This window comes from Xiphophorus maculatus, chromosome 18 (genome assembly GCF_002775205.1).
Source record: "Xiphophorus maculatus strain JP 163 A chromosome 18, X_maculatus-5.0-male, whole genome shotgun sequence".
NCBI classification, from domain to species: Eukaryota; Metazoa; Chordata; class Actinopteri; order Cyprinodontiformes; family Poeciliidae; genus Xiphophorus; species Xiphophorus maculatus.
Genome location: NC_036460.1, coordinates 3,000,618 through 3,021,465, shown reverse-complemented (window position 1 = coordinate 3,021,465; position 20,848 = coordinate 3,000,618). Strand labels below are relative to the sequence as shown.

The 20,848-nt window shown below is 36.9% G+C and overlaps 2 protein-coding genes across 2 annotated transcripts; both read right to left on the bottom strand.

Annotated features, from left to right (window-relative positions):
- Positions 1-230: 230 nt before the first annotated feature.
- Positions 231-7,418, bottom strand: LOC106700091 (THAP domain-containing protein 5-like). The gene is made up of 5 exons (XM_023350774.1): positions 7,201-7,418; positions 5,409-5,592; positions 3,726-4,405; positions 2,204-2,390; positions 231-633 (listed from the first exon to the last, which is right to left on the bottom strand). The coding sequence occupies exons 1-5, from the start codon at positions 7,272-7,274 to the stop codon at positions 493-495; spliced, it is 1,266 nt and encodes a 421-aa protein (XP_023206542.1). The 5' UTR covers positions 7,275-7,418; the 3' UTR covers positions 231-492.
- Positions 7,419-10,130: 2,712 nt separating this feature from the next.
- ppp5c (protein phosphatase 5 catalytic subunit) lies at positions 10,131-19,828 on the bottom strand. Its single transcript, XM_005813017.2, has 13 exons — positions 19,727-19,828; positions 17,732-17,973; positions 15,519-15,666; positions 15,313-15,434; positions 15,165-15,230; positions 14,598-14,696; positions 14,333-14,438; positions 13,247-13,389; positions 11,870-11,957; positions 11,378-11,418; positions 11,114-11,292; positions 10,663-10,744; positions 10,131-10,556 (listed from the first exon to the last, which is right to left on the bottom strand). The coding sequence occupies exons 1-13, from the start codon at positions 19,785-19,787 to the stop codon at positions 10,494-10,496; spliced, it is 1,440 nt and encodes a 479-aa protein (XP_005813074.1). The 5' UTR covers positions 19,788-19,828; the 3' UTR covers positions 10,131-10,493.
- Positions 19,829-20,848: the final 1,020 nt, after the last annotated feature.

Below are 20,848 nucleotides of genomic sequence, written 5' to 3'. Positions count from 1 at the left end.
ATGTGCATCATAAACAATCTGCGTTGCCAGTTTTCATTTAAACTAAACGGTTTTCTGAGACATTCCCAACATGCTCCATCATTCATAAACCTAGATTTTAAACATTTTTGCAGATTTTGTTCTTATCTGTGAATGTTATCATGCATTGTTTCAAACTTTCCACATGCAGAAAGTGCAGTTCACTGAATTGTGGTGACGGTTTGACGCAGAACAGAAGCTTTAGACTTTTGTGTAAATTTATTTTTAATGATCTGTAAATTTTCATAAAGAAAAATAAATTAACAAGCAAAAATAAACAGTCAAACAAGAGTTGGAGTAGAAAGCAAAGAGCGTAGCAAAAACATTCAGTATTGCCCCATCATTCATTATTCACAGGAGAAGGAAGGAATCACTTTATTTTGATCGTGTATAAAGTTCTGATTATAGAAAACAACAAAATTAGCCCCTTTAGTTAATTTTTTGGCACAGACACAAACAGAATATCCAGTCATTTTATTTCTCGTCCATATTCAACTCCATCCCTGCATGGTCGCTCAGTGGAGTGTAAAAGTACGCAGCAGCGTCGTCGTCTCCGTAGATGATGGCGACGGTCTCACCGGCATCCGACACAGCTGCACTCGTCTGCAAATACGCCTGACGGAGAACCAGCAGAGAGAAACATAAAAACAGTTACTCTACTGCAGGAGCGTCAAACTCATTCTTATTTTGAGCTAAATTAAGATTATGAATGCTGGTTGTGCCAGAATGTATCGATAAAACCCATCAATCTGTTAAAATACTAACAAATATCCTCATCTGCATTAGATAAGTGCTTCTTAAAGTTTAATAATATTGAACAACTTTTCACATTGGTCAGTACCTCCAAGATTTTGTGATTGTTTTTCTGATTTTTTGCAACTGATTTAGTTGTGCTAATTTAAAAACATCTGCACTTATGTATGAAGCTAAGTGTGACTATAAATTGACAACAAGTTAGGCTGAGGCAACAGTCATAAAAGTAAGAAATGCTGCCACCTGCAGGTGGGACCTAGCATTACATAAATGGGGGGAAATTAAACAAAATTCACATTACCCACGTTTTTGTACTTCCATTTAAGTCTTCACTGCTTCTAAAAACAGCCTTCAAAGTCCATTAAATAAAAATAGACCTTAGGAAAACACTGCCACAATAAAACTTTTTTTTTTTTTGGCAAGAAGTGGATGTTTTTTGGTATCTGGAAAATGAGCCCTTTCTAAAAACCTCCTGGAATGTAACCTCACAAATCAGCAGGCACTGCCCGTTACCTAGCAACCCTTGCAAAGCCCAGCTTGTTACTTAGCAACCCAAGCTGAGTTCCAGCATGTTTGGACAAAACTTACAAAGTATTTTTGGTCTAGTTTCTAGTGCAAATATCTTATTACACTTGAAATAAGAGAAAAGTAACTTACAAGTAACTTTTCAGCTAAATTTAGGGTCGTTTTTTAGCTCAATAATTTCTTACTACTGATGAAAATATTGTAATTCCATTAGCAGATTATTTCACTTGCTACTTGTGAAAAATGTCTTATTTAAAATGAAACAATCTACAAGTGGAACTAGCTCTTCTTATCTATATTAATGGATTATTGACTTAAAACAAGCTCCAATGTCTTGCTAAAAAGTTACTTTAATTGATTTTTTTGTCTTTTTTTAAAAAGTGTATTACAATATTTACAATGGAAACTAAACAAAAAATACTCAGTAAGATTGTGTGTTTTTGCAGTGTATACACTGTACAATGGCTGCTGGAAAAGACAAGTGTTTTGTTGTCCAGAAACCACTTACTGCATTCTTATGGACTGAATAATGTTGCATCTGTTTGCATAAAAGTGTAAACGTTGCGTTGGGGGGGCGTGGCCAGCAGCAGCTTATTTGGATTTAAAGTGACAAGACGCCTTAAAACAGCTCAAAATAGGCAGAACTGACTAAAATCTCAGTATCTAAGAAAGATTTTTTAGCAAAATATGTAATGAAAATGTTTTGTATAGGCCATAGACCTAACCTAACCTGTTCAAGGAAGCATAACAGGTGAAAAACTGGAGGGACTAATTGATGTAACTTGGCTTACGGAGTCCAGAGGACCACATTAAATCGCTATCGTGGGCCAGATTTGGCCCCTGAGCCCTGTGTTTGACACGGTCTCTATACTGGCAGCAGCTAGGAGTGAGATGTTTGAATAAATACCCTCTCCAGCAGCTGCAGCCGCTCCTCGTTGAGCATGTTGCTCTGCCTCAGCTGGCTCACGGTGTTCTCCAGCCCCAGCAGCTTCTCCAGGTGCCGGCGGTGCCGCTGCTGCAGCACCTTCACCTTCTTCTGCAGCTCGGCCACGATCGCCTCCAGCTGCTCCTTACTCAAGCTGTTCTTGTGGTAGCTGCTCACGTCACAAAGGCACACAAAACGTGAAAACCGTGATAACGCATGAGGCTGTTTAAAACGGCTGTTTTTATGCTTCCAAGGAACCGTCTAATAATGTCAACCGAAGAAAAACAGGCAATGTTTTGTTTCAAAGCTGTTCAAGGAAGCACAACATGTCACCTTTAAAGAGTCTGACCTGCTGATTCCAATTTTGGCCGATACCGATCTTTTGACAGTGGCTGATTTTCAGACGTTTGTGGATTCAGAAAAGATTGACGGATAAGATCGATTTCTCATGCAAGTATTGGCTGATTGCCTAAAACTAAGGAAATCAGGGCCAATTTATCCAGGAACCTCTAGCATGTGTGAACACAAATTAGCTGCTAGTTAAAAAAGCCATGATGAATGTGCAGCAGGGTTGTAATAGTTTGGAGTTTTTCATCATGTTTCAGTTTTATTTCATTGACTTTTTGCCTAATTCTTCTAGTTTTTAGCGTTTTGCTGGTTTTAATTAGTTAAATGTTTATTAGCTCTATAAAAACTAAAGTAAAAGTTTTCATTTAAAATTTGCAAAAAATGTGTAGCTAATTTTTTTAGCAACAAATGTGCTAAAAATGTGTTTGCTAATATTAGTTTGCTAAAACTAATGAACAAGAAAACTTTTAATTGGCCAATTTATTAGTTCATTTTGTTTAGTTGATATTAGATATTTAAACAGTTTTAGTTTGTGTAAAAGCCAAAAACATTCTTAAAAAAACATTTTTTAATTAAATTTTCTGCACATTTTTCTTTTTAGCAAAAATTAGTTTGATAAAATTAGTTTTGCAAACAATTTTGTAGCTAAAAACTAATTGGGAAAGAAACTAATTAGTTTTTAGTGTGTTTTCTACTTTATTAGTTAAATGTTTAGTTTTGATTTAGTTTTTATTAGAATAAAAATGTATTTTAGGAAAAACTAAAAACATTTAGTTCTTATAGACACAAAAAGCTTTTGTAAGAAAAAAAAAATTAACTTTTTACACATTTTTTGGGGTAAAGTAAAAACGTTTTTGCTAATTTACTTTAACCAAAGAAATTGCTCTTTTTTCAGCAAAATGAGTTTTCTAAAATTAGTTTAGCAAACAAATTTATAGCTAATTAGTTTGCTAAAAACAAATGAGCAAACAAACTAATTAGTTTTTAGTGTGTTTGATACTTTTTATTAGTTAAATGTTTAGTTTAGTAGCTTTTATTATAGCAGCAGTTTAGTTTTTCCATATTTTGTTTAATTTTTAGGTGCAGAATTCAAAACGGTCAAAGTATCGTATTGTGATTGTTGATGGTAAGGTAAACAGATGGTGTCTGTCCTCACCAGTGCTCCTCCAGCTGCTGGTCGTCCCTCTCCGGCTCCTCTGTGTCCGTCATGGTGTCCCCGTCCTCCGCTTCGTCCAGCCGCTCCAGCGTGAGGACGAGTGATGGCGGCGGCTGCGGCGTTGGGACGTGTTTGGACACGATGGGCAGAGTGGATGAGATGGGCTTGGAGCTCAGAGCCGGCGACAGCACCGTGTCGGGGTGGGAGGCGACCCGGGTCGACGTCCCACCGGGGAGAACGTTCGGTACCGTCTCAAAGTAAGCCACCACTTCCTGCGGGACGTCTTCGCCGGCGAAGGACGCGAGGTCCGGATCGGGCGCCCCCTCGTTGAGGACCAGCATGGCGCCCTGGCTTAAGATGGCAGCCGTGATTCCGTTCACCAGCTCCACCTGGCCGTCCTCTGCGGCGCCGTCTGACATCATCAGCAGCTCCGCAGCGCCTGCATCGCTCATCAGGCCGTCGGCTGTCTGGTAGAGAGTCAGTGGGAAGTTCAAACCCGATCTGACTCCATCGGCCGGGTCCACTCCTAGAGAACCCACGCTCGACTCCATCGGACCGGTTTCTCCGTGCGGCGACGCGGCGACGGCGAGCTCAAGCAGACGGACCGTCTGGTCGGCTGCCGTCCCGTCGGTCGACAGGCGCTTCGGCTTCCTCTCGTTGTCGTCTGACGCTTTCCGTTTCTGAACGCAAAAAATAAACTCTGTCAGTTTAATTTAACCTATTTGATTTGAGCAGAATAATCAAATACGCAGGAATTAGCACAAACAAAACAACTTAACAGCAATTCACCGGGCAGAAAACAGTTCTATTAAAAGGAGGGGAAAAAAACAACAAAAGAAAACATTTAAACAAGAAATAACAGAACGAAACAGGATAAAACCAGAATTCAAGACCCTCTGATATAAGCACCGGAAGAGGTTGTTGCATTAAAGTGTACATACTTTAAGCTTTCTTTTTAACAAGTCATCATAAATCTATGGAACATAAAACTGTTTTTTTTGCTTCAAAATTATTCTCAGATAATGATATTTCAGCTACCTACAATGAAAAAAAAGAAATCTTGAGCATTCTTATTCAGTTTTAGAGCAAATATCTTGAAATAAAACTAAACTAAATTACCAGTAACTTTTCAGCAAAATATAGGAGCTTGTTTTAAGTCAATAATTTCTGAATATTGTTGAATTATTTCACTTTTATCATGATAAAAATGTTTTTTATAAGTTTATCTGCCGATGGAACAAATGTTTTTTTTTTTATCAATATTAAGAAATTATTTCCTTAAAACAAACTCCTATGTGTTGCTGAGACATAGTACTCTTAATGGCTACAAACAGATGCACAACTATACAGCCGTGCAGCTTTGAAAAGCAGAAGTGGAGCCTCCTGCACAACCAGCAAGAATGCAGCGAGTGGTTTCTGAATGGAAAGTCAACAACAAAACACTTGGTGGATAAAACCAGATGGACAATAGTCCTCGTCTTCTAATAATAAAGTGGGCGGAGCTCCGCTTGGGTTGCTAGGTAACGAGGGAAGTGCCCACAGATTGTTGTCCAAACACCAAAGAACATTGACTTGTTTTTGTTTTTTTAAGTGCTTGTTTTTAGAAGTGGCATAAACCCAAATGGAAGAACGAAAATGTGAAAAAAGTGAATCTAATTGACGAAGGGTTTTTATTTCCGTTACCTCGGTATCCGGGAAGACCGTCGGCACGGCGTCAGCGTCCAGGTAGCGGATCCCCCAGCGCACCTTGAAGCACGACGGGGCGAAATGTTCGTGGCAGATGTACTGGTGTCGGGAAGGAGTCCAGTTCTCCCGGCCCATGTTCCTCACCCACCGCTGCAGCCGCGCCGAGTCCTGGAGCGGGAACCTGGGGAAACACGGCTCGGGTTTACAGAAAACCTCACAGCGGTTCATGGAAGCAGAAAGAATCAGAGCTAAAAACAAAACAAACAGAGTCATCAAGTTTTAGCTTGTGCCCTCGGTTTCTATAAGCTGTAATTTGATCCGACTACTTTCTCAGCTGCAGGTTGCTGCGCTGATTAAAACAACTTCTGCCGAAAACAGAAGTTAGCAGAAGACTAATTATGTTTTAATGACACAAAGAGGAAAATATGAAGCAGGCATTTATTATATATAGCGAGGTTTTATGGAGGAGCCTGTCATAATAAGCAATTAATCAACAAATCACATGATAATCATAAAGAAAAATCATTTAAATTTAATATTTTTTAAAGGGCAATTTTGTTTGCAGAGACTTAAACTGCAACATTTTATGTAAGTTTTTGTTTTCATGTTTAAGTCTTTGAAGAACTTTTGGATTGTAATGTCTGATTGCTGCTATATAAATGCATTTTACATTCTTGTTTATGTAAAAAAAAAAAAAATGTTGCACATGGTTTTTATTAACAATGTTTTTGGTAGTTGTGTTTTATTTTTGGATATTTAAAATATCTTAAGATAAATGTTCTCTATAAAATTAATGTTAGATTATTTGAAAAGGATTCCAAAACAACAATATTGTCATTTATCGCAATACTTTCTGGGACAATTTAGTTTTTAAGTTTGTTATTGTGAAAAGGCCTCTGTGTGAAGCACCAGCAAATTTAAACAACCGTCAGGCCACAACATTTATTAAATTAAAAATGCAAAAAATTAGTTTGCAATATTTTTAGTTTTAGCTGCTCAACAATAAACTACATTTATAAACTACAAAATCTGCATGATCCAAAACATAAAAGGTTGCCTTATTAAAAGACAAACAAACAATTATTTGGATCATCAGTTGTTTTCCATTTTGTTGGCCAAAGTTTTATCATTTTTGACTTGTTTTCTGAGGCCGAACAAAACCATTTCAAGTACCATAAACGGCCCCCGAACCACACTTTGAGCACCCTCGTTTTAATGTCTTGAGATTGGATTTGATCATTTTATAAACCCAGCAAAATGAAGGCGCTTAAGTAGAGATACAAATAAAATTTTTCACAATTAAATTTAAAGGCAAACATTTACAATATTTAAACAACAATATAATCACTTCATAATCTCAGAATATCCTGGTTTTAATATTAGTTGTGGAAAAATAATACTTTATAACTGTTAATATCCAAGTTTTTATATTATAAATACGTGAAATTAAATGTTATTCTGGGGGGTGTATTTTACAACTCTGTGGCCATTTTTTAAAATAAACTGATCTACAAAAATCTATTATTTCTAAACACAAAAGCCTACAAGTGTGTAATAGATCCTCATTGCTTAGTTGTAGCACGTTCTCTGTTATAGATCAGATCATTTTCTCAAGGCAGAAGCTGTTTTTTCAGTTACATTATTTCATAAAGGACAGGGTTTATTTCTGTCCAGCGTGATTTTTACCCATGTCTTCGCTAAATGTAAGTGTAGACGCCATCTCTACCGGTGAACTTGAATCAACCGTTTTCGGAGGTTAAAAACGAGAAAACAAACGACGCTTACTGACTTGTAAAAGCTCTTCCTCTCGCTGCTGTTCCCGGAGTCGCTCCTGCACTTCGGAACCGAGCAGTACTTCGGCATCGCTCCCGGGATTCTTCTCCTCCTACCCAGCCGGATTCATGACAAGGTGAAACCAAAGTCCTTCCTATAGTGATACGTCCGCTGTAACTCGTGTCGCGCGTATCGTCAACTCACGGCGCTGGACTGACGAACGACCGATCAGCTGGTTGACAAAACGGGACACGTCAAATACCTGCGACCTGTCACGTTGCGAGACGCTCCGCTCGACTCTGATTGGTTCCTCCGCGACCGGTGACGTCACGAAGGTTCGAAAATGTCGGTTCGTAAACAAGACGAAGCGGCGCTCGTTTACATGTAGTGAAATCGGTTCAAAACGCTCTAATGGATTTCAAACCTCGATTGAATAAGCCGTTATCTGCTTTAAAATGAATAGAGACAAAATTCTAAAAACAACGAACACTGTTTAGTGTCATTTTAACAGCAAAGCGTTTAAAATACGCATCTCGTTCAAATGTTTTAATCTTGTCTAACAGAAAATTTTGAAAACGGCTAAAACGAAAGTGTATTGAGGCATTAGTTTGAGATGCTAACAGACATAAATACTAACTAGTTACAGTTACTTGAGTAACTTTCTTCGGGGAAATTGCTTACCTTTACTTAACCGTTTATGTTGAAGTGAGACCTCTTGTTCATTCACAAGCTTTGATCTGTCATTTTCTATATTGCGCCATTTGAAGGAATAAATATATCACTTTACCTTATGCTAGCATATACAGTTACTTGTAGCATTTTTGTCTGATGAAAACTCTTAAATATTAAATTTAAATTCTTCTGTTTAGTTATTCTGTTACTTGAGGAAACGTGTAAAGGTAGTGCAACTCTTTCTTGAGAAAAATCTGTAGATATTCTAACCACCTCTGTATGTAAACAAAAAAATACAAGTTTTGAACCTAAATCTGATAGTATATTTGATTTCTAAAGTGGTGTTTTGTGGATAAGATATTTAATAAAAGATTTAAATATCGAATCATTAAAGGGGCAGTATCATGTATTTTCCAGGCCTATAGTGCAATTTTACAATAATCGAGTAACTGTGCAAATGCTTACAAAATATATGTAAAATGCTTTACAAATCAAATATGACTTAAAAGAAATTTGACATTTTAATTTAACGCCTTGAAATTGGGCGTCTGTCTCTTTAAAAACTCCTCTTCCTGAAACTCTGCCTTCAGGGAGTCATCAAAAACATGGCTCCTCCATTAACCCTTTAAAATTTTTTTTTTTTTTACCAGCATTTCAAAAAGATGTAGCTCCTACAATGAGCTCAGCTGATATGCTGTTCCACCAGGTGTTTGCTAATTGCTGCTGGCTAGTCTGAGGAGGGAGGAGCCATTTCTTGAAGGCGGAGCTAGGCCCACTGAGGCGTTTTGCACAGCTGCCATGGCGATTAAAGGATTTCTCAGACATGCCTGATACACTCCAGGTATGCTTTTGACGAGGGAATAACATTATAACATTACTTAAAGCTCAAAAAAAGTCGATTTTACATGAAGCTGCCCCTTTAATAAACCAAATCAGCTGTTGATAAAGCAGTTTGCAGGTTCTTTCAGTTGTTTTTCCAAATATTTACAGTCAGTTTCATCTTAAGCTCATTGTGAATCTAATGCCAGACTTTGATTATGTCTTCCTGTCAAAATGACACCAAGTCATCAGGAAACACAATGTTTTAAACAACATGTGTAAATATCTTTTTTCATCCATCCACTGTACCTGGTTTTCCTTGTGGTGTTGCTGAACCTGCTCCACTCTGCAGCCCTACAAACATTCCTAACACGGAAAACGAGCATCCTATAAACAAAAACACCAGTTTGTTTCTAAAATCACTGGACTGTCTTTTTTTTTTAATTCAATAATTTTCTCCAAACATTACACAGAATCTTTAAATGATACAGTATATATACATACACTAAAGTGTATTCATTTATCTAAAAAGTTCAGGGCCGTTAGACAGTATAGCTGTGCGTTTCACGACAGGATTGTATTCTGGATGTTTTTGTGTAATGCAGAAATTCACACATGGGATAATAAGCCTGAATATGAATGCCAACAGTGTTCGCTAGCTAGCTAGTTGGATGAGCGGACTGTGCAGGAGCTGCCGAGTCTGTGGCACGACAACGACGAAGGATGAAAACATGGAGCGGCGGTACCTTCCCCAACAGGAAGCAATGCAGAAGTGCAAAATAAACTGTACCAGCAAAATACATCACTAATGGCAAACAGCACCTTTAAAAGTGTACCCAGAGTGGGTTTTTTTTTTTTTAGATCACAAAGAGTTCGATTTTGTATTCTTGAAATAAAAGTCGAACATACTGTAAGTTGGTTTGAGAAACACTGACAGACATGCGGCTCCATAAACCGTTTTGCAAACTGCTTAACTGTGAATGCAGGCCAACGTGGGGATGCTAATATCCAGAGTCACAAGTTCCTCTTGCTAAAACCGAACAATCATTTTCATTACGTATCTTTGGTACAAACCAGCTAATTCGAGCCATCTGCTGAGCGAATCAGGAGTTTTAAAAACCACAGGTCTTCACTGCAAAAATGCTAAATCTTACCAAGTCTTTTTCATCTACTCTAGTGCAAATATCTTAGTACACTAGAAATAAGAAAACTAATTTACAAGTAACTTTTCAGCAAGATATAGAAGCTTGTTTTAGGAAAATAATTCCTTTATCAATGAAAAATACTAGTTCCATTTTCAGATAAATTTACATATAACAAGACATTTTTACTGTGATAAAAGTGAAATAATCTGCCGTGGAATTGGTACTTTTAATCTAAATTAAGGAATTATTTACTTAAAACAAGCTTCTATATCTTATGAAAAGATAATTTTGCAAGTTAGTTTAGTCTTAATTCAACTGTAATAAGATATTTTCACTTGAAACTAGACAAAAATACTTGGTAATATTTGGTGTTTTTGCAGTGTTGGTTTCGTAACTCAGTAATGGCACGCATGAAGCAGGCAAATGGACAACAGAAATTCTCCAGGAAAAAGAAAAAAAACAACGTGATGGAATAAAAAGGAAATCTGGACTGGGCTCGTCTAAGGTCGCTCTCTTCCCATCAGAACTACGCCTCGGTTTCTGCGCCACAACTAGCTGACGTTTGTGTGGGAGAGAAACCCCTTAGACTAAGCAGGAACGACGACATGACCAAGCCCCGGAGCGGCTGAGCTGGGAGGGAAGGGAGCGACTGCAGGTCATCGCCGCGCGGCCTCTACATCATCCCCAGCTGCATTAGCGTGTTGGCGTACGCCATCGGCTTGACATTCGGATGAGGCTGTGGAGGCAGAGAATCAGAAAGGTAAATCCTGCGGAAAGTTCTGACAACAAGAAGAATTGATGATTGTATTGTAGAAAACATAACAGTCAGAGAATATACTGACCACAGCAGTGAACTGGTGAAATTCAGGTTTGAGGTCTGATCCCCTGAGGTGGATGTATGCGCCTTTGTTTCCCATCTGATCACTGTTGGAAAGCGGGGAAACAGACAAATGAAGCAAGCAGCAGTGTTTATTCCAGGGCTGGCCAAACTTTTTGTCACATCTCAAGTCAAAATGACCGAAAAAATGTTTCTACCATCTCAACAATAACCTAAACATGCAATACTTAAATAAACAAATAAAGAAGTGAGATTTGAAAAGGATGTGTAAATTATTCTAGATTCAAAACTTAAAAAGTGTCTGCAGATCTGCACTTAGTAAAAATAATTTAGCTAATTTTCTATATATTATTTCTAGGATTATTTTGTGTTATTAAGCTTTTCTCGCATTATCAAACCCTCAAATATCTGCAGCGGCATGTCCAGTATGAAAGGCTAAATGTTCCATAACGTACCAGTAGTTGGGTGCTGAGAACACGGTGATGCACTTCCCTGAGTGAGTGACCTCATAACCCTCAGCTTTGACCTCATGACTTCGCACGATGTAGTCCAACTTGTTCTGCTCCAGGAAGTGCTGCGTCACATCGGGACCAAACTGACAGCTCACGCCTCGCTTGCTGATCGACCGGCCGTTCTGCTCCAGACACAGAGGACAACATGATAACTCGATAACAGGAGAGAAGGGAAGAGTCCGTGTTAAGCAACGGAGACAAACTCACCTGAGGCTGTGGATCGGACCACAGAAGGTCGCACATCGGACCTGGTGAAAGGAGAGCAGAAGGTATGATAATTATGGCAGCGTTAGGGCAGTGGTAGACGGACAAAAAGACAAAAAGGAGGAGTTAATTTCTGCCAAAGGATTTTGAGATTGAGCTCAGAAATTTTCTAGAAAAAATCTTGGAAATTTCTGAGTTTGAACAATCAAAAATTTGGGAGAAAAGCTCAGAAAATTTTAGATCAATCTTAAAAATGACTAAGTTTCAAAAGTCAAAAATTTGCAAGAAGAAACAGAAATTTTTAAATTCATCACAGAAATTTTCTAGATAAAAATTGGAAATTTCTGCGTTTGAAAAGTAGAAAATATGCAAGAAAAAACTCTGAATTTTGTACTCCTTTTCTGTTCCATCTACAATGGCTCTGATACGCCGTCGTAGATAACTTTCTGAGGTGTTTTGTTTTAGACGTTTTATAATGTTGGAGTTTGGCCGAACCCGAGTCTGGCGGCTGTCTGTTCCTATCAATCTTCCTGAGATCCTCCAATGTGACACCGTCTTCGCTGAAAAGTCCTCCATGCATGACCTGAGACACAGAGCAACATTATCAAAACATTAGCAGGTATTAGGGTTTTTTTATTAATATATTGGGACCTAAAAGCTGACGATGTCTTCACATGAACACTGTTTAAAATGTGTTCTTTTAAACTACTGTTAAAATTCTGAATTAATTTAAAATAGGAGATTGATTTAAAGTTCAGTTGTTTCACTGAATATTTAAAATTAAATGACACATTATTATCTAAATTAGAGGCACACCAATTGCAGTTTTCTTGCAGTTTTTATGCAACAAACTAAAAAGAAAGTGTTTTTGCTTGTTTCCTATAATTAATGTGGCGTTAAAATATACCAGGCTGCCCAGTTTGGACAGAAGGGTGCAGTAGAGAATAGTTATTATCAATTGTCTGCAAGTTGTGGCTACTGTATTCAATTCAGTTAATTTATATTGCATTAATTTAGAAAAAAAATTATAATTTCAATTCAGTCATAAATACATCCCAACTGATCCTAGTTATCAAACATAAGCATTAAGTTGTTAATTTAAATTAGTTTAAAAATTATTCCAACCCTGGGAGTTTTAAAAGCAAAGTGTCAGAGTTATTTTAAAGTTATTTTTGCATCAAATCCTCCAGTATCTGTTTTTAAACACCTGGAATATTTTGATTTCATCACCAGACAACAGTTAAAGGATGAGAATAGCAACAAATGATTAGGAGTTAGATTTAATTTCTGTTACTGACTGAGAAATTTATCTGGTTTGGCGACGTACGGCAAACTTTGACTACATCCCTGCAAAAACACAAAATCTTGTCAAGTATTTTTGGTCTGGTTTCTACTGCAAATATCTTATTTCACCTGAAATAAGAGAAAACTAACTTACAAGCAACCTTTAAGAAATATATAGGAGCTTGGTTAAAGTAAATAATTCCTTTATATTGATGAAAAAGTTCCAGTTCCACTGGCAGATTATTTTACTTATAACAAGACATTTTTCCCATTTCAAGTTGCCAATGGAACTTGAAATGGGTTGCTAGGTTACGGGCTTGGCTTTTCTGGGGTTGCTAGGAAACAGCACAGCAGAATATCCTACCAGTAGAACTAGAACTAGAAACTCCACCAAAATACTTGGTAACATTTTGTGTTGTTTTTTTTTTTTGTAGTGAGTTAACTTTTCTAAAATGAATAATAAGAAACAACTTAACACCAAAAAGCACTGTGAACCTCAGACACACTTAATTAAAACATAAAATAAGCCTAAATCAAACTGAATAATAATAATAATCCAGTGAAACGGAAACATTTATGACCACCTACCAGAACTTTGTTGTTGATGCACTGAGCAAGAGGAAGCCACTGGAAGACCTCACTGAACAGCTGGAACATCTGGGCTGTGTATTTGGCTTTGACCTCGCCTTCAAACCCGTACATCTGGTTCATGTTGTCCGTCTCGTGGTTCCCTGCAGGTACACACATCGGTTCATTTCCTGTTTTCACCTTAAACCAGCCTTTCTCAAGCTGTGAGAACCCTGCTCCCCCTAGTGGTCCGGAGGGTACTGCATGTAAACGACCGTTTAATTGCCGAGACTTGAGCTCAAAGCGCGACGCTACAAGTTAGCTTAGCTAAAAATAATAATGGCTACGTGGCTTAAAACCGGGTGACTATAAAGAAAAATTGAACATACCAGAGGAAAGAAAACAACGTCAGGACTATTTATATCAGAGGAAGCCGAGTCAGACCTACTGAGAGTATTGAGTCGTTCACAAGAGAGTCGATTCTTTTCAACGGCTCTATGTCGTGAACGGTTCCAGTCTCAGCTGGTGAGAACTGTTCTTTGTTTCTTACGATTTTGCTTGCTTATAATGCTCTGCTCACACTTCAACAGCTATTGTTATTTTATTAACTAAAATACTTCAATTAAATTAATTAAATACGACAGATAAATACAATTGATACAAATGGGTGGATTATTTCATATTTAATAGTACAGAAGAGTTTTTTTTGTTTCTGGCAGAGCAACTCGATTATATGTTACTTCTAATGTGCTTCTAAATTACAAATAGCCCTAAAATGTTATTAATGTTTTTAGGATCCACACTTTCAGAATCTGTAAACAACTTAAAATGCACCAAATGAACGTGTTCATTGCTTTGCTGTGGCCAGTAGAGCATTGATGAATAAAGAAAACAACAATAAGGGAGTTAAGAGGCTAATATTTTCATTTCAGGTTGTACATATTATCATGCTGTGTTATTGCAATTTCAAGTTAGGTGGTCTGTGATTGTTTGCTAAATGGGTTAAGTGGTTCTTAGCCTGAAAAAGTTTGAAAAATGCTGCTTTAAACACTTGAATATTGGACGCAGCCATTAAAGCGGCTGAGTTGTTACTGCAGCTGCTGTCACCTCGGAGCAAGTGGAAGTGGTCTGGGTAGAGCAGCTTGAAGCCAAACAGGGTGAGAATGACCTCAACGGAGAAGGAGCCTCGGTCCACAAAGTCGCCATTGAAGAGCTGGAAGCTGTGGTTAAGGTCAGTGACGCACAACAACTGAGGCTCCTGACGCATTTTCGACTAAAATAGATCAAACCAGGAAAAACGACTGTACAGGGTATGAATAGAAAACATGACGTGTTTGTGGTTTTCTTTTTTTTTAAAAAAAGGAAAGGATACGTAAGGGTTGGCCTCTGAGGGTAAACCGTTCAACTCAAAGATGTTGAGGAGGTCATAGTACTGACCGTGGGTGTCCCCACAAATCGTTAGTTTGTCTGTCTGTTGGTGGAAAAGCAAAATATTATGTAGACACCAAATAACACACGACTAAGGAGGAGGATTAGGGTCACTACCAAAAAGAAGTTTGACTTTTTTCTCAGAATTGTGTCTCAAATCTTAGAACTGTTACTTTCTTCTCAGAATTGTGACTTCAAACTTCTCTCTTACTCCATGTTGAAATTCTGAGATTCAAGTCAGAATTATGTGAATAAACTCAAGATTATGAGATTAATGTCAGAATTATAGGATTAAAGTTCAAATTCTGAGATTAAAATCAGAATTCTGAGAAACAAATTCAGAATTCTGGAAAAAAGACAGAAATCTGAGGTTAAAGCCCAAATTCTGAGATTCAAGTCAGATTAAATTTAAACATTTGAGAAAAAAGTCAGAATTCTGAGATTAAAGTAAATCTTTTTAGTGGCCCTAATCCTCTATGCTCCCTGTGAAGTTAAATCAGCCTAATCTTACCTCTTTTATTGTGATTTCAACCAGACTTGGTAGCTTTGAGAGAACATCCTTTACTTGTATTAAAATCTGTAGGAATACAGTGAAGGTGAGGGGGATGAGTTAAATCCAGGCTGAGCGCTGTTTGGTATCAGTGAACGAGTGCGTTTACCTGATAAGCACATTTTCTATGCAGCTTCTTCTGATCTTTGAACCAATCCATCATGTCTTTCATGAACTGCAACGTCACCTTCCCATCTTCCAGTTTGGGCCCTACATAGTCGTCCTCGATGGCTGCAGGAGTAAAATCAGCTTTGACTGACTTGTTCATCATTTTAAATGTTGGATCCATTTCGCATTTCGGGACTGAAAACTTACTCATGCTTTCTATGTCCAGAGAGTCAACGACTGATTTCTTTTTGTCATCACTTGCGATGGCTCTCTCGAACGCCTTCTGCTTCACAATCTTGTTGCATTCTTGGTACTTCATTCTTGCATCCTTGTCATTCGGTCGAACCCTCACTACCTGTCATTAAAACAGGGAAATTATATCAAATATTTATCATTTTCCATTATTAACTTGTTTTAGGTTGGCGGTTGCCTTCATATGCAATTCCATTCAATTCTCATCTCCCCTCAGAGTGCAGTTTTGGATTTCTCTCATTGATCTCAATTTCAGTTAATTTAAAGGAACTCTGTTTTGGCTTTTTTGCAGTTCTCTGGAAGTTCAATCAATCAGTTAATCAAGTTTATTTCAGCAACAAAGCAGTTTTAAGTGCATTACATCATAAAAACACAAGAATAATCAATCATAAAATCAAAACATTCAACAATTGTGACAATTATTACATTTTGACGAGTGCCATCATCAAAATCATCCATACACATCGAATAAGTTGGTAAATCTTTTATTTATTTTGGTTCAAAAGCAACTCTAAACAGGTGGGTTTTCAGTCTGGATTTAAAGGAACTCAGTGTTTCGGCTGTTTTGCAGTTTTCTGGGAGTTTGCTCCAGATTTGTGGTTCATAGAAGCAGAATGCTGCTTTTCCATGTTTGGTTCTGGTTCTGGATGCAGAGCAGACCTAGGACTAGAAGACCTGAGAGGTCTGGAAGGTTGATACAGCAACAGCAGATCTTTAATGCATTGTGATGCTAAACCGTTCAGTTATTTATTAACTGGCAACAGTATTTTAAAGTCTATTCTCTGAGCTGTAGGGATTTCAGAAATGCACGGATGAGTTTTTCTAGACCATACTCCCTTAATCCTAAAAGTCTTCTTCAGGTGACAGAAGGCTGACTTTTGTAACTGTCTCTTTGTGTCTCTGAATGTTCAGGTCTGAGTCTAGCTGTAATAACTGAAGCTGTGCATTGGCATACATGATTGTCAACCATAAACTCATGAAGCACGTCAACAAGCCCAGCTCTGAGGGGCTCAAAGGTATAAAGCTTCGGGAGTGGTGTAGTCAAAGTCTGGATTTACATCCGATAGAGATTCTGTGGTGTGGCCACAAACAGGCTGTTCAATGTGGCTGAATCAGAATAACTTTGCGAAGCAGAGTGGGTCGAAATTCCTCCACAGCAATGTAAAACTTTCATTAAAAAGTTTTTAATGAAAATTAAAACTTTCATTAAAAATTAGTTGGTTTGTTAAGTTTTTGTTTTAATAAATAAAATTAGTGTTAAAAAATGTATCTTCTATTTACTGAGGTCTTTGTATAAAATTTGTGTTTCAATCTATTACAGCAAACCTGAACCTATCACTGAAAACAAAATAAGATCCTAATAGTGAGTAAAAATACATATCCTATAGATTTAAAGATATGCCTGCCACAATAAGCAATAAATCAATTAATGGCAAGGTAAATTAAAACAAACTCAAACATTTGTATTTGCATTATTCATCATTATTCTCTTTCTCTACAAAAACCTGATGATAAAAGTCTTCAACCTGGTGTTTTCGTCTCAACTAATTTTGCTTTTTCAGTTGTTTTATTTATTTATTTTCAATATTTAAAACGTCTTGCAGTTCCAGTGTTAAATGTTTGCTAGAATTTGAAGTTTATTGAACTACGAAAACATGTTCTTGCATTATTATGGCATTATTACCATTATATTACTTGAAAATGGCCTCAAAGCAAAAATATGATTATTTACGCAACAATAATATTTCTGGGACAATTTATCGTCAGTCGAAATCTGTTATTGTGTACAAACCTTAGCCCTGCTGGAATAAATCAATTATATTGATTTATTTACATTTTTATTTACATTGACAAGTTCAATAATTTCCATGATTTACTGCTTTTCTCTTTTTCTGCCAAAAGGACAAAAGTCTTCAGTGTTTATCCCTTTTGTTGAAAGCCAACTTTGACTTCATAATTCCTTTTATTTGCTGTTCTGTTTCTTTATTTTAAAAATGTTAAATGTCTCCGGTGTTAAATGTTCATTAGGAGATAATATTTACTGATATTTGAGAATGTGTTCTTGAATTATTCCATTACATTATTGAAATGGTCTCAAAACAACAATATTATCATTTCTCACAATAACGTCTGGGACCTTAACATAATAATAATGTTTAGTTTCTTACCGTTTCGTAGTCCTTAAGTGCAGCTTTGAATTTGCCCAGCGCCATGTTGGAGGTGGCGCGGCGGTAATATCCCTTTATGTAGTTCTTGTCCACCTCCAGGGCCTTCGTAGCGTCTGCCAGGGCGTAGCCATAACACTCCGTACGCAGGTACGCCAAGCTGCGGTTGCTGTAGTAGATGGCGTTGGATGGATTGAGCTCCAGGGCCTCTGAGTAGTACTTGATAGCATTTTCATAGTCTTTTTCTGGAAAAAACAGGAATCGTAATGTTGGTTAGATAAACAATGAGAGAAAAAAATGTTGTTCATGGTAAACACAGCCAATATTAGCTTCAAAACAGAATGAAATTGTGATGGGATCTCTTAAAAGTCTGATGTAAATGTAGTAGTGGGTTGTTTTCAATGGATACATAACAAATATGCCAGCAATGCAATATCAGTGTGTGCAATATTCAAACAACAAAAGATTGTTTGCAATGAAATAATTGCAGAGATGGGTTAGTAACTAGCTACATTTACTCAACTGCATTAACTTGAGTAACTTTTTTGAAAAAAATTTACTTTTAGGAGTATTTTTACTACTCTGTACTTTTTACTTTTACTTGAGTAAAACTTCTGGATTCTCTACCCACTGAACAGCGTTTTTGTGTGTGTTAGGGTGATCTTTTGAGTTAAAGTTACTCTGGAGGTTGATTAAGTTAAAAACAAAAACACTCAAGCTGGTGATGAGGAATTATAATCAGTCCAAAGTCAAATGAAAGACTTTAAACATGAAGAATTACTGCTCTAAATCATGATATAAACTGGTACAAAGCAGCAGAAAACCTAGCACATAGATTTTTTTACCCAAGTAAAATGTATTCCTCTAATAAAATGCTCAAGTATTTTGTAAAAAAAAAAAAAAAAAAAAAAAGGTGACTCATAACTGAAGTAGGTCATGTGCAATATACTTTTCCAAATGAAATAATTTTTCTTTTGCATAACACTTACGAAACCATATTCTCTAGTAGATTTTATATATATGTGTGTGTTATAACAGGATAAAGTACTTTTTATGACAATATGTAAACTGTACCTTATTGACTTTCACATGGCTGAGCAGATAGAAAATAGCATAAACTTTAATATTAATTGTATGCTTTTGTCTGGTTCAAACATATTTGTTTTTCATTCAGAGGAGTTACTCACAGTGGGTAAAGTGTTTAGAAATGTTACTAAAGTAAGAGCAGCGATACAATGTTACTGAAGTAAAACATGGTAGTAAATCCACTCATATTAGTACTTTTTTATTCAGGTAAATGTCACTAATTATTACCCAACTATGTTTTTAAGTAAAGTTGCAGAAAAGTGTCAGCAGTTCAAGGATTAAGTGTAGGACTTTGACTTGTTTTGTTAGTCAAAGAAGCCACTTTATAAGCAAGTTAAAGAGCAAAAACCAACTCTGATAATCAGGAAATCAGAAATCTATGACTTAGAAGCAATGTCCACACTGACATTCTCTCTACTACAGTGTATTAATGACAAATTAGCCTAATTAAAGCTTACATTTTAAGAAAATAACAATGCTTCATTGACAAGAGAGTACTGGCAAGAAGTTAGGAAGGCTCGGCAATCCCCCGCTTTATAAACACGCTACCAGAACATTCTAGCAGTTCTACCTTTTTGTCTCCCTGTATACGCAACTGAACCCCGCAACGCTGCCTCCATTCACTGCTCCAAACCCCAAGTCAGAGGCGAGCATCACTTCCCTTCAGGCTCTAAATCTGACCCGGTTGCGGCGTGTTTCACCAGAACACGCTGACAGCTACGGAGCTAACGGCTAACCGCTGTTCGAATGAATGGAGTTTAAAGTGAGCGTTAGCTCTGCGTAACATCTGAACCCTGCTGCGATTGAGGGGAAATGACGTAAAATTAGAGCAGAAAAATAAATAATTGTGACGTGGTAGTCGGTGGGAATCTCCTGTAATAAATCCCAGACTTGACAGGTCCTGTGATTTACCTTTGAAGAACTTATTTGCCTTCTCCTTGAGTAGCTCTGCTTCATTTGTTACCTCCGCCATCTTCTTCTCACTGCCGTATTCCGATGGTCGCAAAGGTCGTAAACGAAGGCGTTTGTTTCTATTTTTTTCCCGTGTGATCTAAACTTTCTCAGCTGTAAAAAAAGAAAGTTATAAAATGTGGGCAGGACACTTTTATTAATACAAACGTGTATATGGAAAAGCTGCGTAAATAAAACAAATTCAACTGTAAATAAAAGGTACTGTTGGTTACAGAAGGCACCGAATAAAAAGTAACAAACACCTTTTTGCCCCACTTAAATAAGACCAAACTTATGTTTTAGGTCAGTTGGAATTAACAAAATTATTTCTATTTGCTAAATGACAAAAATAGTATTTAATGAATGTCTTCAAAATCATAAGTAAACATTAATTTTCTAACCGCTGCCCAAATAGTTCAAAAACCACCACTGGATGATAAATTGATGACAAACTTCTGACAGAAACTGTAAATATTAAGGTCGAAACAGAACACAAATCTTCATAGTACATTATTATACAAAAAAAAAATAACTACAACAGGAGAAATCTTCGCCAAAACATATTATTTATAGTTATGTAAGTCCTAAATTAAATGATTACCAATGGAAACAAATAAATAATAAAAACATCAACACAAGGATGACAAAACAATGCTGCAGATTATCACAGATATTGTTTGCAGTTCTACATCCTTTACTTTATTTTTTACTATTAGTGATATGCTTGTGTAAGTCTGTATCTGTTTACGTTACATTTTTAAAAACATTTTCTGTTTATTCATACAAAGACCTAATTCAAGAAGAAAAACAAATGTGTTGGGTTAAATTTGCTCAACAAAGCAACAAATTTGCTCAATTATTTTCCATTTGAAAAAACATTTTTCAACCACCAGGGGTCAGTATACACCCCACTATAAAGGCGTAAGGCGATTATTTATAGCCTAACAAAGTCCCTGGAAATACCCGTGTAGCCAAGCTGTTTAAGCTTTTAGTCATCCTTATAAAGTAAACTGCATTCATGGTAAGTTACTAGGAAAAGATAAAGGCAATGACACATACTATTAAATGTTACGTGTTCATCAT